The sequence below is a fragment of the Solanum pennellii genome, chromosome 9, assembly GCF_001406875.1.
Source record: "Solanum pennellii chromosome 9, SPENNV200".
Lineage (NCBI taxonomy): Eukaryota > Viridiplantae > Streptophyta > Magnoliopsida > Solanales > Solanaceae > Solanum > Solanum pennellii.
Genome location: NC_028645.1, coordinates 3837148 through 3854923, shown reverse-complemented (window position 1 = coordinate 3854923; position 17776 = coordinate 3837148). Strand labels below are relative to the sequence as shown.

The window sequence follows — 17776 nt, the reverse complement described above, 5'->3', positions numbered from 1 at the left end:
TATATATATATATATATAAAATAAATTCTTTAAAATATTATTGTTTAGATCAATTTCAAATTTTGGTCATGATGCAATACGGTGGATATGATAAAAGGAGATAGTGATTTTATGATTTTTTTTGAATTATAATGGTGATAATAATATGCAAGTAGTGATTGAAATAAAATTGAGATAAAGTAAAAACGAGTAATTGTTATAAATTTAAATTGAAATTGAGTACTCACTTGTAAATCATAAGTGGCATAAGTCATAAGTATTTTCTTATAATTAAAAACTTTTTTTAGAAAAATGAAAAATGAAAAATGATTTTATCAAAAAAAAATAATATTGCGCTTCATATAAAATCCGTGGAAGTAAAAAGAAAAAAAAGGACAAAAGTATGCTAGACTCAAGAAAGAAAAAAATCAAATAGGTCAAATAAAATTTATCTATATGGTCAAATACTAGGCATGTCCATCGGCCGGTAGAAATACTATATAAACACCTATCAAAAGAGTTTAAGGGTTTCTCAACAAATTTAACCTAATTTTATACATCAAATTACTTTCTTATATCCTTGTTAAGTCCGCCGCAGAAAGTTTTCAAACTATGGAAGGGATAAACAATCCAATGTCTTCTCCTTACTATGGAAAGATTGAACATGTTCATGTAATGCTGGTGGATAACGACAAAGAGTTTACCAAAAAGATGACTGATTTTCTGACGTTTTATGAATATAAAGGTAACATTTCTAAAAGTATATATGATAAAGTTATAACCTTAAATATTTTGATACAATTCAACTTTGTGTGATTTCCCTTTATAATAGATTAAATGGATATAATACTTATTATCATAGTTATTATTTGTATATCAATCTCTTATTAAATTTCATTTATAGACTTGTAAATGTTGAATTCATTATTATCATAGTTATTATTTGTACATCAATCTCTTATTAAATTTCATTTATAGACTTGTAAATCTTGAATTCACCATTTCTTGTTGTCATAAATGCTTGTGTATGTTATTTTCCTAGTTAATGAGTGGGTTTTGGGTGATTATATATAAAAGTCAATCATATTTTCAATTTTTTATTTTTTCTATAAGCATGTAACACCCTTGATTAGCTTCCTCCACAAAAGATATATATATGTAACACCCTTGAACAGGAGTGAGCTTGTCCATCTCTGAGAATCAGTTTAGATTTATGCCGGACGATCGACTAGAAAATATATCCATCTTTTGAGATAAGGGTGGGAAGATATCAAAAAAAGAATAGAAATTTACATATAGTGTTCACTGACATTGAAAAAGCTTATGACAAAGCCCTGAAGAATTGAGGGAAGTCCTGTGGAGATCTCGGTAGGATAGAGGTGTATCAATAACTTACATTAGAAAGATACATAACAGATACATGACATGCATGATGGAGCTAAAACTTGGGTGAGCACAGTGGATGGGAGTCGGACTACTTCCTACTTGGGATAACTCTTTTTTTTTTGTCATAGTGATGGATCTTAACACGATATATTTAAGAAGATGTGCCCCAGTGTATATCATTTGTAGATGATAAAAAATACTAATTGATGAGACTTGTAGTGGAGTCAAATTTTGGATGAAAGTGTGGAGGCAAATTTTGAAGTTCAAGAGTTTCAGAGTTAAGGAGGAACAAAAATTAGAGTAATGAAGTGCAAATTTTGTGATGCCTATATATGAGGCCGGTATGGAAGTGAGCGTCGACACATAATCTATCTTCAAGAAAGATAATTTCAATTACTTCAGTTTTATAATCCACATCATCTTGATGCGGGGTGGATGAAGTGATGGATTGTCTTTAGAGTTTTGCGTTATAAAAGGTACAACCAAAACATGAAAATAAGTTTTACAACGTGGTGGTTAGACTGAAGTTATTGTATGGAAGATAGTATTGGCCAGTTAAGAACTCCCATATTCAGAAGATGCATATTCTAGAAATTAGGATACTAAGACGAATATGTGGTCATACTAGGAGCGATTTGTTTAGGAATGAGGTTATCTAAATAAGATACAATTGTCCTTTGTGGTGGATAAGATGAGAGAAGTGAGATTGAGATGGTTTGGACATGTGAAGTGACGATGTATAGAAGCCCCAATGAGAAGGCGCAAGAGGTTGGATGTAATTGTCTTGAGGGAGAGGTTGATGTAGGCCAAAAAATTATTGGGGAGATGTGATTATACAACACATGACACAACTTTACTTATTGAGGGCATGACCTAAGATAGGAAGATGAGATGTGAGTGTCTTTGAAAATAATTTCTCTACCTTCACAAGGTTGTTATATAACCTACATGCACTCAACGCTTTTCAAACTTCACTTATTTTATTCTGGCTTTAATTTTATGGTTGTTCAATTATTTCTTTTACTTTAATTTTTGAAGAAAATAGACAATATTTAGATTTAATTAAAAAAAAAACAAGTAAATGCTATAATTATCTTATCCGGAAGCTATCTTAAAATGTTTATTTTCTTGAACTATTTTACCGTGCAAAAAATATATATACCTGTCAATTTTAGGCCTCATTTGTTTGCACTTAATGGAGGTCTGAATCTTAATCATTCAGATTCAGCCTATTAAGTACGTTTGGTTTTTAGGTCTGAATTTGAATAATTTAGATTCAGCCCATTAAGTTTATTTGTTTTATTTTTTAAAAGTTTCTAAATGGGTCTGAAGAGGTCTGAATGAATGAAATTTGTAGGAGACTCTTAACAACATTCAAACTCATTTACTAATTTATCAAATAATAAATCATCGTTTCTCTGCTTTAAGCGTGCCTTTTTATCTCATAACTAACACTTTCTTTCTCTCTTTTCTCAATCAAACATCATTTCCCCCCTTTTGAACTAGTAAGTTTTCATAAATCTTTCAAGTTTTTTTTATATTAATAATTTTTTTGTATTGATTGTGTCAAGAACACACTGTTGGTGTGTTGGCGTTTATCAAGGTTTTTGAATGAAAAAAAATTATACTTCCAAATCATGATTATTAAAACTTTTAAAACTTTTTTTAAAATCAAAAGCGATATATTTTGTTGAAATGAAATTTTTTTGATATTTTATTAATTTAATGTTAATTTCACATGGACATTTAGATATTGAAAACAAACAGTATTAATTATTTAGTGTACAGATTTAGAGAACACATCTTAATATTCAGATGTGTATTCAGATCAAAATATCTGAATCTTAATACAAATCTTAATATTCAGATGTGTATTTAAATTCAGACCTCTTAATCTTAATGAAAACAAATGAGGCCTTAGTATAGCTTAGGGCTATTTTATGATACTTTTATTTTTTATTTCTCAGTCACTTTGTTAGTATTCATTAATTGTTCTGTATCCATTGTGTGTTAAATCATTGACTTGAATTTCTTTGCTAATTGATTTGAATAGATTCTTTAATAATATATTTCTGTATGATATTTTTAATTTTATAATCCAAAGTAGTCATCTTAAATATTATTGTATAAAGTTTTTGTTAGATTGCACACAATGATTATAATATAAGTTAGATTAATATATATACACAATTGCATACACTTAATTGTTGCAATATAACCTAAAAATTCATAGTTGAGTTTGTTTATAAAGAACAAACTTTCATGATAATTTTGTGATATTATTTCAATTCACTAACTTTTACAAAGCATTAATACAGTTGTGACGGTTGATACGGCTTTAGCAGCAATGTCAATGCTCAAGGAAAAGCAAAAAATTGACGTAATGATACTCAATGTTCATCCATCGAACATTTATTCTTTTGACCTCTTAGCTCAAGCCGTGGTGTTGGATATAGTTACACTTGGTAAGTATTTTTTCTAGTCTTTCACTTATTATATTCTAACATGGAAAAATCCGTTATTTTGATTAATACATTGAAAAAAAATTAGCTATAAATTTCAATGTTAATTTATATTTAAATTATTTTTAGATAAATAATATTTTCTGTAATCTATCGATAAATATGATTAGTAAGGATTTTTTTGTTTAGCGACATAAATTATCAGTTGCTAATTTCTGTTTTTACTATATGATAAAGAATTGTTATGTAATGTTATCGTTATATTGAATAAAATTTTAGTGTAAGCATGAAATTAACTATTTAACTACATAAATTATCAATTACTAATTTTTGTTTTTACTATATGATAAAGAATTGTTATGTAATATTATCGTTATATTGAATAAAATTTTAGTGTAAGCATGAAATTAACTATTCATATAATTTATAATATAATTCAATTTTAATTAATAAATTTTTCAATCAATTTTGCAGTTGTTTATGATGAACTCAACGAGCTGGTAGCAAAAAAGGCTTTGGATAAAGGAGCCTATCTTTCCCTTAAAAAGCCATTTGATGAAGAAATTTTGCAATACTTATGGCAAATTGTTTTGAAGAGGAACACGCAACAAGAGAAAGCAAGAGAAGGATCAGAAATGAAAAATGTATCTAATATCAATGAAGGAGAAAGTCAAAGCAATGCTACTAATATGGTTGTTAGGCGAAAGTATCGAACTAAATGGACTGATGAACTTCATACCAAATTTATGAAAGTTGTAGAGCAACTCGGAGATGGAAGTAAGTTTACTTCACCGTTAATTAAATTTATTGATTATTTATTTATATTGAATAATATTAACAATGAAAATTCTTACTTATAGCGAACTTCAATTTATATGATACTAAAGCACAATGATTGTTGTATTTACACGTAGTTGAAATGAAAATATTATAGTTATTAAATTAAACTTACATTCGTATGGAACATGTAGATTGTTACCCCAAGAAGATTTTTGAGCTTATGCAAGTGCCCGGTCTTACAAGAATTCAAATCGCTAGCCATCTACAGGTACATCTTTTTTTAAAAAAAATAAGTTGTAATCATGTATTATTTGTGTGTGTATGCCACGAGGAAAGTTATTTTGCAAAATAAAAACACAAAAATAAAATTGTGAAGTTATTTTATCAAAATTGGTTGCTATAGAAAATGTTTTGTTTGGACAAAAATTTTTAGCACACACTTCAGTGAGAAGTTATTTATTTTGCAACTATCTTAATTTTTATTTATATCAAAAGTAGATTTTGTAATTTTATTTCACTTTTATCCGTGAATATTTAAATATTATTATCAATTTTCAAAACACTCAACTCATTAAAGGTGATTAGAAATAGATTTTGTTACGGTATTTATGGAATTGTAACTAAATTCTATTATTTGTAGTTCAATGGTACAATAACTATCAATCTTTAATTCATATTATTTTTAGTCTTTTACCTATTATCAAACACCAAAAAAATTTATTGTTTTAATTGATTTTGGTTGTTCCAAACACACCTAAACAACAATAGGTTCAGAGGATGAATACATTCATGGTCTAACTCTCTCTTTTGTTGTTTTCTTATGACAATCTTTTAGAAATGTCGTCGCAATAATTGGAGATCTCGAAAAGAGCAAAGATATGTTTGTGCCCCGTCAGGACATGAAAGTAAATTTGGGGCAATGCCTCGACTTCAAACAAATGTACTGAATCCGCAACGCAACTCAGATGAAATCCAAAAAGGTTCATGGTATTCATTTTCAACTCCTGATGCCAACAATGTTTTTGCTAGAGGAGATAATTCAATTCAACAAGAATTCAACAATAATGTTGGTGGTGGGCTACAACCTGAAACATTATTTGGAATGTCGAGTTCACAAGAACTAGAAGGCTCAATTACTGGGAACACTAATTATAAGCCTGCCTGGGCGTTTAACAACGGAGATCATGATCATGCTCAATATGCTTATAACAACTTGAATCTCAACGCGGCCTATGGGACAATATATTCAAATAACAAAACATTGTCTGGTGCAAACACTGGAAATGTGCAAGTTGATGAATATAATGTCAATGCAGAAAATGTGGCAATATGTTCAGATAACGCAATGATGTCTGATACTTATGTTGGAAATGTGGCTATTAATGGAGTAGGAGAAACAAACACAAATTTTCAACAATATATTGATGAGTCAGATATATTTGCGACATTATGTGAGAGTGACATTGATGAGGCTGATGCAAGTGAGAAGGAAGATTGCGAGGCATATTACCTGAATACGGAATACCTCCTTTAATATCATGAACCTCCAAGTGCTAAGTTTCATGAAGAAAATGGTAAGTTTGATCAAGTTTACTCTGATGGTAAAGTTAATGCTTCTGTCTAATTTGATATTACCTATATTTCGTGTTTGATTATTTATATTAGCTAAAACTAGTACGAACTTTAAATCATTATTTGTATTACATATCCATATCAGGCGTTAATTTAAATTTTACTTTAAATTTAAATATCCTTTAAATTTAGTGGTAGACATCTAAAATCTCCTTTAAATTTTACTTTAAATCTTAATTTGCAGATGGCAGGGACATCAAGCGTTCAACTAGAAATTGCAACTCTCATAACCTAAGGGCTCCTCAGTAGTGACAGTTGTTTTTTCAAGTAGAAATTGCATCTTACAAAGTTTTTTGGAGACTGTGTTGTTTGGTATGACTTGGATTGTTGGTTTGTGTTTATTTTTCCATTTAGAACTAATGTTCATCATTAGTTTAAAGGATTTTGTTAGTTTCTTGACTTTGGGATTATTATTTTGTTTGATATGAAACCCATTTATTTTATCGTTTTATAACCTTTTGGTTTAACGGTGATATATTCTATATGGGATCGATTATTTGTGGGATTAATTATATTGCATCTCAATTTAGTATAATATGTTGTGTGTTGGTAACATTTATGAGATACACTTTTTATTATTGTGCTCATATTGACTTTCAGGTAAGCTCTCTTAAGATTTTTTTTCGTAAACCTCCACGACAGTCTCCACAAGTTGACTTTTAAATTTGTGAAGGTTTTTTAATATCAGTTTGTGACAGTTTAGATCCTTCGCAGTATGATTTCAATATTTTTAAAATTTAATTTGCGTGAATTTAAAATTGTCATTATATGAGATTAATATTTAAATATATAATTTTATTTCTGGATTCTCACAAAATTATTATTATTACTTTAATAATTAACGTGGAATTTGATTTACATATGAAGCCTTCAAAATAATGAATAACTTTACTAAATAACACATTTAAAGCAGATCAAATTTTATTTAACAAATTTGTACTAATAAACTTCACAAGTTCAAATATAAATAATACAAACTTTTGTATGATAACTTCAACATTACAATTTTACATCCTTTAAATTCCACATCAAAATAAATACAAAAAAAAATTGTATAGCTTGCATTTGTTTGGTGATTTAAGTTGGTGTCATTCAGTTTTTTTTCAAAGTGAAATAAGCTCAATCTTCGCATCAGGCTGATATAATAAAAATATTATACATAATTAGATAAACATATGTTGATACATATATCTTCATACATCGTGACAAAAAAAATCAATTAATTTCAAAGACAAGTTCATATAGATCTTTGATGTGAAAACAAATTATAAAATTATGTATTTGATGTTCTCTCATCTACCCTAATAATGTGAGTAATAACGACTTCATGATTATGATTACGTAAGCACGAATTTATTTTCAAAATCATATAACATAACACTCACTCGTTAAAAAAGATTAGTGATAGACTTTTGTTATATGTTTACTGATAGAATTCAATTGTTCGTTGCTAAATTCTATTATTTTATAGTTCAGTGGAATAATATTAGTATCAATCTTTAATTCATATAATTTCAAAAGTTTTTTATCATGCACTAATTACGAAATGCCAAAAATATTTTTCTTTAGAAATGACTCCGGTCATTTCAAATACACCTAAAGAACAATGAGTCGAATGATAAATATATCCATGGCCTGCTCTTTTTTTATTGTTTTCATATAACCTCTCAAAAATGTCATCGTAATAATTGGAGATCTCTAGAAGAGAGAAAATATATTTGTCACCGATCAATCAAGCCATCCAGAAATGTTTCTCAAGAAACAAGAGGTAGCTTTCAAAAATTTAGGGTAATGCCTTATCTTCAAGCAAATGTACCAAATCAACAATGAAAACCAAATCAAATCCTAAGAGACCCAGAGTTTCCATTTCCTACTAATAATACCAATAATATTTTTGCTCGAGAAAAGAGTTCAATTCAAAAACAACTCTACCGCCCACAATTTCAGGTTCAACCTATTACCTCAGCATATCATTTAATAATTTATTTTTGTCTCCCCAAACAACATTGACCATTATTTGAAATGTTGGATTTATAGGGACTACAAGACTCAAATAATGGGAATACTAATTTTAGGCTTGATATGACACTTAACAAAGAAAAAATCATACTAAAAAGAATTACAACTTTGATCTCAATGTGGCCCGGGGAGCAACATATTCATGAAGGAGAATAGTGTCTAGTACATACATTGAAAATGCAATAATTAATAACTAAAACTTCAATGTCATTTCGAACAATATGACAACTTATTCAAGTAGTGCAATGATGTCTGATACTTATGTTGGAAATATTACTATTAATGGTCTAAATGCAAATTCCCAACAACATGTTGGTGAACCAATCATGTTTTGTCCAAGAAATATTGATATGACATCATATATGAGAATTATGTTGAAGGGAGTAATTCAAATAAGAAGGAAAATCATGATGCATATTTCAATTTCAAGGATTATCTCTTTCAGAATCTTGAACGTCCAAATGCTAACCTACCTAATGAGTAAGACAATGAGTTTGATCATATTTACTCTGATAATTAGGTTAGTATTTCTATCTAATTTGATATTACATATATTGTGTTTGATTATTGATTCTACCTGAAATTAGTATAAATTTGTGATGCATATTTAAATTTCAATAACATGGATTATCTCTTACGAAATCTTGGACCTTAAAGTGCTAACCTACCTAATGAACAAGACAATCAATTTGATCAAGTTACTCTGTTGATTGGGTTAGTACTTCTATCTAATTTGGTATTACATATATTTTGTGTTTGATTATTGATTTTAGCTAAAATTAGTATGAATTTGACTTGTTTTATATAGTCATATTAGACACAAGATTAAATTCCATTTTTTTAATGTTTGGTTGGGAGTATAATCTTAACTTATTTATTTCAAATCAAACAAGCCCTTTGCAAATTGGGTAGTTTTTTAAATGATTTTTTAGTATTAAAAGAAAGATTGATGTATATACTTGAAGTAGTCATTTTACTCTTTCGGTAAAAAAAATAATTCCACACTGACATTTTCTTAAAACTTAATAATTACTTAATTTTCATTAGGCTCTTTGTAGTGAAAAAAGTTGTTTTGTCAAATGAAAATGCATTATTTTGTTTGACATGACTTAGGGTTGTTGCTTTTATTATTATTATTTGGAACTAATGGTCGTATTAGATTATAGGCTTTTGTTAAGTTCTTGTCTTGAAATTATTGTTCTATTTACTATCGAACTCAATAATTCTGTCATTACATAACCTTTTATTAGACCGGTGATATATCATACATGGAATTAATTATTTTGGGATTGATTATATTGCATCTTAATTTAGCATAGTATTTCTAATTACCTTAATCTTTATGTAATACACTTCGTATTATTGTACTCATATTGACTTTCAGGTAAGATCTCTTAGGATTTTCTTCATATTTTTGTTGTTCATTTTATCCTGGTCATGAGAATGAGCTTGGTCAAGTTTATTTGAATTATCCAGTTTATGCTTCTACATAATTTTGTAATCGCAAGGCTAACTACTCTTTGGTTATTTGATATGATAGATGTCGTTTCTCAAAAAGTATTTTTTTTGTGAAACTTATCTCTTTTAAGTTCTCTAAACCATCATTATTGTCCATAGCTTCCGCAGTAAGTAAACCAATTGTGATTAAATAATTTCTTTCTCTTCTCTCACATTGTCTTCTTCCTCTGAACCATTTATTCTTCATCTCTGACAACTCAAGTATCGAACTGTTAGTACAATTAGGAAGTATAGCTGAAGAAAATAATGATTTTTAGCATGAAAAATTCCTTTTCTTAAAGAGATATTGCTCGTATATATATTGGGGAAAATACAAGTCATTTCCTTGAGGATACGACAAAGTCCTTGTATATACATGTATATTTTTTTTAGGCTATGTATGGTGATGAGTCGTTGTATTTATAAAACTTAAGAGATGAATTTTTATACATTTATGTTCTTTCATGAACAAATGACTTTTTATTATAGTCATGTTTTTTCATGAACTATGTTCAATTTAAAACCTCTATATATTACAAAATATCCAACATCAACATGGTATTAGGGCAATTGAGCTTCCGATTGTTGCTCAAACAACCAATCTTCCAATGAAGAACATATTCCTTCTACACTTTTTTTTCGAGCCTCCTTAATGGAAATACTTAATTCGCCATTGTATATCGAGGCAACAGATTCTAAACAACTCGAAATGAAACATGTATTGTTGGAGATAATGGTAAAATGTGTTCTTTTACTGATGAATGAATTGACTATATGGTGGATTCTCAGAAGGTGATTAAAAGGAAAGAAACATATTCAAGCGCAATAGTGGTAAAATTCTGATGTATTCAATTTCAGTTAGAATTCTTATAGGCTACTTTACTAGGATATTCCTTTTGAAGAGACATCTCGAATGTTCTGCAAATTCATGAAATATTCAAAAAGATATTGCAGATTAAATAAATCTCACCCTAGTTCAAGAAATATGTCATTATGACCCTCGAATCAGAGAGAAATTATAAGAGAGAAGAATCAAAGGAGGTCCAGACTTGTAACCATATTGTTTTATTAGTGATCAATTTAATAGTTTAGAAAATTGATTTACCCCAAAATTACTGAAGTATCGATACACTCATATATATGATAATATACAAAATGTAATTTCGTCAATCTTTACCAGCTGGTATTTATCAAATGACAAGAATCTTCTAAAAATTTGTGGTGAGATGGATTTATTGATGACATGTTATTCCCAATAGGTGAGACATCATGAATCAAAATAGAATTTGATTGATAAATACTTTGAAAACGACTAGCACTTTGCTTTTGAGATGTCGCTCGAGTAATTGCGCATGAACTTGATATTTCTCATAGTTGTAGATGAAGTTTTGAGATGATTTTTGGTGCATTATATTCGTCTCATCAAGATTTATCATCGAAATATGATTTGAATTTTTAGAGGTCGAGAATGTATTGTAACCCATAAGTTTCTCATTTGATCCAAATTAGATAAGTATTAAAAACCTTCACTAAATTATATAATTATTTATAAACTGTATTAGAATGTATATATCACATTAGTCAATATTGTATTATATAAAAGCAATGTATAAAAAAATGTCCATCGATTTAGTTCACTTATATCTTTTGAAAAATCAAATGAAATCATTAAACTAAAATATCAATATAGTCTATCGATTTGGTTTAATTTTCGATTATCTATTATCGAGAAAAAAAGAAAAAAAAAAGACGGGATACATACGTATTTATTGAGAAAGTGTTGAGGGCAAAACCGGAAATTGAAAACTTCTCACATTACAGTACAATATATAGTTATCTTCACCCGAGCAACTTTTCCTTCTGACTTCCATTTTTTTTCCTCTTATCTGCGGCTAGGGTTTTAGTTCAGTCGTCTCCTCACAAGGTTAGCTTCACTATTGCTCCACCTACCCCCTAATCTGCTCAATGGGTGTTCAATTTTATGATTTTCTTGGTTTTTCTCTCTTTGTTTGTACATGTATCTGATGAATTCTGTGTGTTAAGTGTATGCTTTTTGTTTGGATAATAGTATTGAATGTTCTTTTTGTGTTTAAATTGTTGATGGGGTTTGGATGAATTGACGTTATTGATTCGATTGGATATGGTTTATGTTTCCTGGATCTTAATTTGTTGAAAAATGAAAAGAAGTTGCTTGCTTTATGGTGGAACTTTGACTGTGTACTATTCTATAGTAGGACTGTGTGTATGGTAGAATGGGGATTTTTCTTACTGTTAGATGACACAGAAGGGTGGAATTTTGATTTTTGAAGGATAAAGCTTATATTTTTAATGTGGATTTTGGAAATGATTTTTGTAATATTCTTGAATGAATGTTTTGCATACTTTGTAACTGCGTAAAGGGGATAAATGACCAATTATCTAATGACACTTCTTTACTTGTTGATTTTGTTAGCTCCCCTTAAGCACTTACGTGTTTGTCTTTCTATAGTTTGCTGGGAGACTTACTATTTTGTTATATTCTTTTTGCATATCAATGACCAAGTTTAGTAGTTTAGAAAACTGGTTACCTGAAAATATGGATGTGTTGTTTCCTGGTCTTGTCTTTGTCAAGTTGGTACTTGCTGTTAGCTATAACATTCATGTATGCTTGTGTGTTAAGCTTCTTATATATAAGCATTTATTTTTTGGCTTTTGAGTTTTCTGTATGTGTTTTAAGTGTAGTTTTATAGTCATGGAGGTTGTTACAGATGTATCGTGCCTGTAAAATTGAATGCGACAAATATGCCAGTTTCTTGTTGCTTGTTTATTGAGAAATGTTGACTTTTGCTGTTTTTCTGGGACAGATGAATGTAGAAAAGTTGCAAAAGATGGCCGGTTCGGTTAGAACCGGTGGAAAGGGTACCATGAGAAGGTATTTTTAGTTTTCTGTAGTTTCTGTGACTGTTGCGACATGGAAATAGTTTGTGTTAATGTATTGAGAAAGAATGTGGGTTTGTTGCTAACTTGAAAGATTCCAGTTACTTGAGAGCTGTTTTGCCATGATAACTATTCGTTTTTTTCCTTCAGAGTTGCTCATTATTACATAATGAGTGTTTGGTTATAAAATTTCCAATTCTAACTTGGAGTGTGATTCCAAGTTTGAGAAAGTGCTCCAAACGTATCTTCCAACTCCATCTTCATAAATTCCGAATAAAGTGGTTGATTCTCTCTTTTGCAAAAAGTATATAATCAAACAAACTCCATCTTCATCTCCAAATTCATAAATTACAAATAAAATGAAAAATATTTGGAATCTAATGGCCAAATGCATACTTAAGTAGTAATGACTGACAAGTGTTTGTCCAAGGGTCAAAACTTGAGTGAGGAAGGGAGAGGAAGAAGAAATGAGAAGTATATTGATGAGGGATATCTTATTTTTCTCATCCATGTTTGCTGAATGAGTGCTTCTTCTACAGAAAGAAGAAAGCCGTACACAAGACAACTACAACCGATGACAAAAGACTACAGAGCACCTTGAAAAGAATAGGTGTCAATTCCATTCCTGCCATTGAAGAAGTCAACATTTTCAAAGAGGATGTTGTTATCCAATTCAGTAACCCCAAAGGTATAAACATAATCCATGTTTCACATAGTTTAGTCATCTGTCGCATTATTGCCATTCTAATAACCTTTTGTTTCTGATTCTGTTTAGTTCAAGCATCAATTGCTGCAAACACATGGGTAGTCAGTGGTACCCCCCAGACAAAGAGTATGTGCTCTTCTCTTTCCTCATGCCTTGCGCCTTATGAATGTAACCTTGACATATGATTTATTAGTTATAACTATGTCACGAAACAAATTTGATTATGAGACTAGCATTCTTTCTGTTGGGTCTCCAACACATGAGTCCTTGATTATTAGTGGATTTGTGCTTCCTTACGGTCCTTTTGATTATGTTTTGGGGATGCGCATAAGAATTTCTAAGCAATATTTCTTTCCTCTTGCAGAATTGCAGGATATTCTTCCTCAAATTATTCACCAGCTGGGTATGTGCCATTTGTTAGGCTTACATCGAGTCGTGAGAAACCTTGAACAATTAAGTATATGTTTTGACTGATGAAAATTACAATTTTCAGGTCCTGATAATTTGGAGAATTTGAAGAAGTTGGCTGAGCAGTTCCAGAAGCAGGCACCTGGTGCTGCAGATGTGGCTGCAGGTGCTGTTGCAGCACAGGAAGATGATGATGATGTACCAGAACTTGTGGCTGGTGAAACTTTTGAAGCTGCCGCTGAGGAGGGCCATACTTCCTGAAGGTTTTGTTGAACTTACTTTCCAGTGTTCTGATATTAGATTTTGCCTTAGCTTTTGAGTGTTCTATTTCATTTCTATTGTGACACATCTCAAAAGAATTCTTAAATGCTTTTTATAGTAATCTACTTTGCCCTTCAAAGCATAATCTTCTATTTCAGCATTGCTGCCTTCTCCTGTCATAATATTTGTTATTCTGTACTAGCTAGTCTTTATAGTAAGAATATTTCATAGTATCTGTTATTCTATTCAAGATAGTCTTTATAGTAAGAAACGTGATTACATAGATCTCCTTTTTGACACACACGGGGAAGAACTTTCTGCTCTCTGCTGATGTCCTTATGTTTTGTGTATGATGGGGGCTTAGCAGGTTGTGTAATTGAGGTTGAGCAGTCATTTTGGTTGCCATGAGGTAACAATTCTGTATTAATTATAGGGGGCCAAGGCTAATGCTATTAGAGCTTAGCAACTACAGGCCAAGCAGTAACAGTTCTGAGATTGCTTTGTAGGGTGCTCTCAACCAGTGGACTAGTTCTTTTGGAATTCCACCCAGTGTTTGGTATTTGCTTTGGTCTTGATTGATTTCTATTTGCTCCAAGAAAAACTCTAAAGACTTTTGATAAATAATGATTGTGGTTACCACTTCCCTATCACAGTCTCGAGTGGTACACAAACTGTTTTTAAGTAGCTCGTTATCTTGTTGAAGTTATCTTCTCTCTTAATTACCTTCACACTTTGCTAAGGAAATTCTGGGATTTTAAGTGCAGTTTTTAAACCAAAAGGAAGACTCCAATGTTTATTTTTCAAAGAATTCTGTTGATCACAAGAAAGGTAAGTGTTTTTCCAGCTAATGGAGCAAGGTTTGGAAGGTAATTAATAAGTACGTTACAATCCGTTTGTTCAACGCTTAGTACACAACAAACACTTATAAGCAAGGATTTATTCAATCACATAGTTTGGGCTCCTAGAATATGGCGCCCTTGGGGCTTTCTATTTGATTGTATCGAAAGGTGGCTAATTAGTATCATTTAGCAGATGAAAAAAAAGTATTTTGTACTAGTTACAACTCCACAGTAGAAAATAAGTTGTTGCAATGACCTACTTGCATCCAATAGGCTCATGTGGTACTTAGAGATCACATAACATTCAAAATTCTGAATACTGTTAGAACTCATGTAGCCACATTTTTAGTTAGAGTCAATTAGCATAACTGAAACTGGTCTATTATTATACTGGGTTACAGTTCTGTACATTATATTTTCTTGCAAAGTCCACTGCTGCCATCTTCTGGCTTTCCAGCTAAAACTAGAAATTCATCCTTGTGATCGATTCTCACATGCTTCCACTGCTTGCTTCACTCTCAACTATCAGTACTACTGTGACTAGCAACGTTGTCATCATAGTAATTGCCAGATGGTCAATCTTGTTCAGGGCATAACGACTCCTTACCCCGATTAATAGATAGTTCTTGGAGGGGTGGACTAATGATTTTATGGAAAGTCAGAGTGGATTACTCAGCCTCTTAGTTACTATATCATTTGTTGCTTCTACTGTTTCCTTCTTACACTTGCAAAATATGCAAAATCAGCCTTCATCATACGGTGGTACTGCTAATTATCATTTCTCTAGGTATAAGTTTTCATAAATAGAATGATCCTGCAGACAAGCTAAACAGAAGTTGTAAAGTTGTGCTCTGATACATAAGGATTGGAATAGAGGATTGACAAACTTGCTATTTTCTCTAGACATTTATTATGGAAAGCGCCGCGCAGTTGCATGTACTATCATGGTCAGGAAAAGCTTCTTGCAATTTGCATTTGGCACAGATAAATCTGAAAACAGAAAAACTTTTAACTCTGCATCCAAGTTTTTGATTATCCATCTATTTATGCAGATTTCTATTCCTATTCAGCTTAAATGCTGCTATGAGTTCTTAAGGGGTAGGCAACTAAAGTGCAATTAACAGAGAAGCAGTAGAGAAAATAAGCAATGATTTGTTAAGACATATGAGGTGGCATATGAGATTAACTTAATCCCAAAAGCTAGTTCATCACGGGAAAATGATCAAGTCCATACAAGCAAACTACTCCATTGTCCAATCAATGTGAAACTTTTTGACTCGCTCTAGTAAGTAGTAACTCCCTTCGCACCCAGGCCTAATTAGGGCATGGGCCGTGGATATGAAAGTCCAAATTGAGAGGAACCTTTAATACCATTTTAAGATGATGACACGAGGATCTAATTTAATCTCAAAATCTAATTCATAAGTGGAGAATTGTTTTGAGTTTATATGAATCAACCGCTGGGTCATCACCACTCTACTCTAACATAATCAAATTTGACAAAGGTGTTAGTTGCACACATGAAGGACCTCTTTAGAATGGTGGAAGTAGTGATGGAGCCACCATTGTCACTTTACACCCTTCGCTGGAACATTATATTGGTTCATCAACTTCTCAACTTGCTGCAAATGTCAACCTTAACCCTTGAATCATTGATTTTACAGTCACTCAGAGCGCGACTTTTGATGAATCATTGTCCTCTGAACACCAAAAATGGTACAATCGCACTGGTTTATGTAAACTTCCAGTTAAGTTGTCCATTAATCCTACAGCAGCAGCACGAAGATCATGAAAGGCTCCATCTAGAAGGGTCTATTGGCTTAAATAGCTTAGCATTAGATTTTTTATACTAGTAAGTCTATGTTTATTATTAATATTTAAAATAATTATTACCAAGGGCAAATGAAATTCAACTATTTTTGAGCATGTACTTTAGTGATAACAAGTAGAAGGAAGGAACTAAAGGAAGTAGTTATAAGTACAAGATAAGGCTAATATTGAGAGAAAATGATTAAATCCTTCATTAACCAAAATGGATAAATAAAAAGAAAAATCTAATTTTAGTATCTTGAACAAGTAAAAAGCAAAAGAGAGTTCACCAAACTGACTCTCACTACTTAAATCATCACATGCATACAATACACAACAATATTTTACACTATCAGTGTGATTTGACATGTATCATTTTCACAGAATTCAACACAATCATACTTTGAAATTTCAAGGTTATACTTTTTACCGCGTATGAACTAGTATAAAAACGTGTTATCCCAGAAATGAATATGTCAAAGCTAATACAGAAGTTGGGGTTCCAATTTTTCAACCGGGTGCAGGTGGTGGAGGGGGTGGCTGCATCGACATATGGGGCATAGCATGATGACCACCATTAAAGTGCTGAGGTGGTGGTGGCGGACGCCAAACATTACCACCCATTGCAGCTGGCAGAGCTAGGATGGTAAGGAAGGTGGTGTAAAAGTGAACCACCTACAGTTTTTTTGATGAGCCGCTAATGCTACACTTTTGGGGGGGAGGGGGGAGTAATTCGAAAGATCTATATTAATCGTTAAATATAGATTCTTAAACTACATACTTAAAGTATCATTCTTATCATAAAACATCTTTTAAGTATTTTAAAGTGAATAATTTTCATCCTTCTACTTGAATTTCTCGTAGAACTATCCGATATATCCCACAAAAATTATCTCGTCCCTTCCTAATTATTATTTTTAGTGTTTAGATAAGCCAAGAATATTATCGTAAACTTTTTCGTAATTGAGTTCAGAATTATGCAAAACTTTTAATTTGACCATTTTTTCATATAATTTTAATTTAAAATATTATTAGTTTAAATATGTTTCTTCTCAATTGAATATGCTAAAAGCAACATTTGT

General features: G+C 30.9%; 2 protein-coding genes across 5 annotated transcripts; both read left to right on the top strand.

Moving 5' to 3' along the window:
• The first annotated feature begins 591 nt into the window (after positions 1-591).
• On the top strand, positions 592-6141 carry LOC114073960 (two-component response regulator ARR11-like). The gene is made up of 5 exons (XM_027911722.1): positions 592-724; positions 3684-3830; positions 4302-4604; positions 4799-4875; positions 5443-6141. The coding sequence occupies exons 1-5, from the start codon at positions 592-594 to the stop codon at positions 6139-6141; spliced, it is 1359 nt and encodes a 452-aa protein (XP_027767523.1).
• A 5407-nt stretch (positions 6142-11548) lies between these two features.
• Positions 11549-17542, top strand: LOC107031811 (nascent polypeptide-associated complex subunit beta-like). 4 transcript variants are annotated; one of them, XM_015233287.2, is made up of 8 exons: positions 11549-11679; positions 12599-12666; positions 13211-13359; positions 13447-13503; positions 13742-13780; positions 13871-14048; positions 14414-14455; positions 14553-14696. In XM_015233287.2, the coding sequence occupies exons 2-6, from the start codon at positions 12599-12601 to the stop codon at positions 14044-14046; spliced, it is 489 nt and encodes a 162-aa protein (XP_015088773.1). In that variant the 5' UTR covers positions 11549-11679; the 3' UTR covers positions 14047-14048; positions 14414-14455; positions 14553-14696. The 4 variants fall into 4 exon arrangements, with proteins under 4 accessions (XP_015088773.1, XP_027767655.1, XP_027767656.1 ...); XM_027911854.1 differs by lacking the exons at positions 14414-14455; positions 14553-14696 and adding an exon at positions 17219-17542; XM_027911855.1 differs by lacking the exons at positions 14414-14455; positions 14553-14696 and adding an exon at positions 14811-15102.
• Positions 17543-17776: the final 234 nt, after the last annotated feature.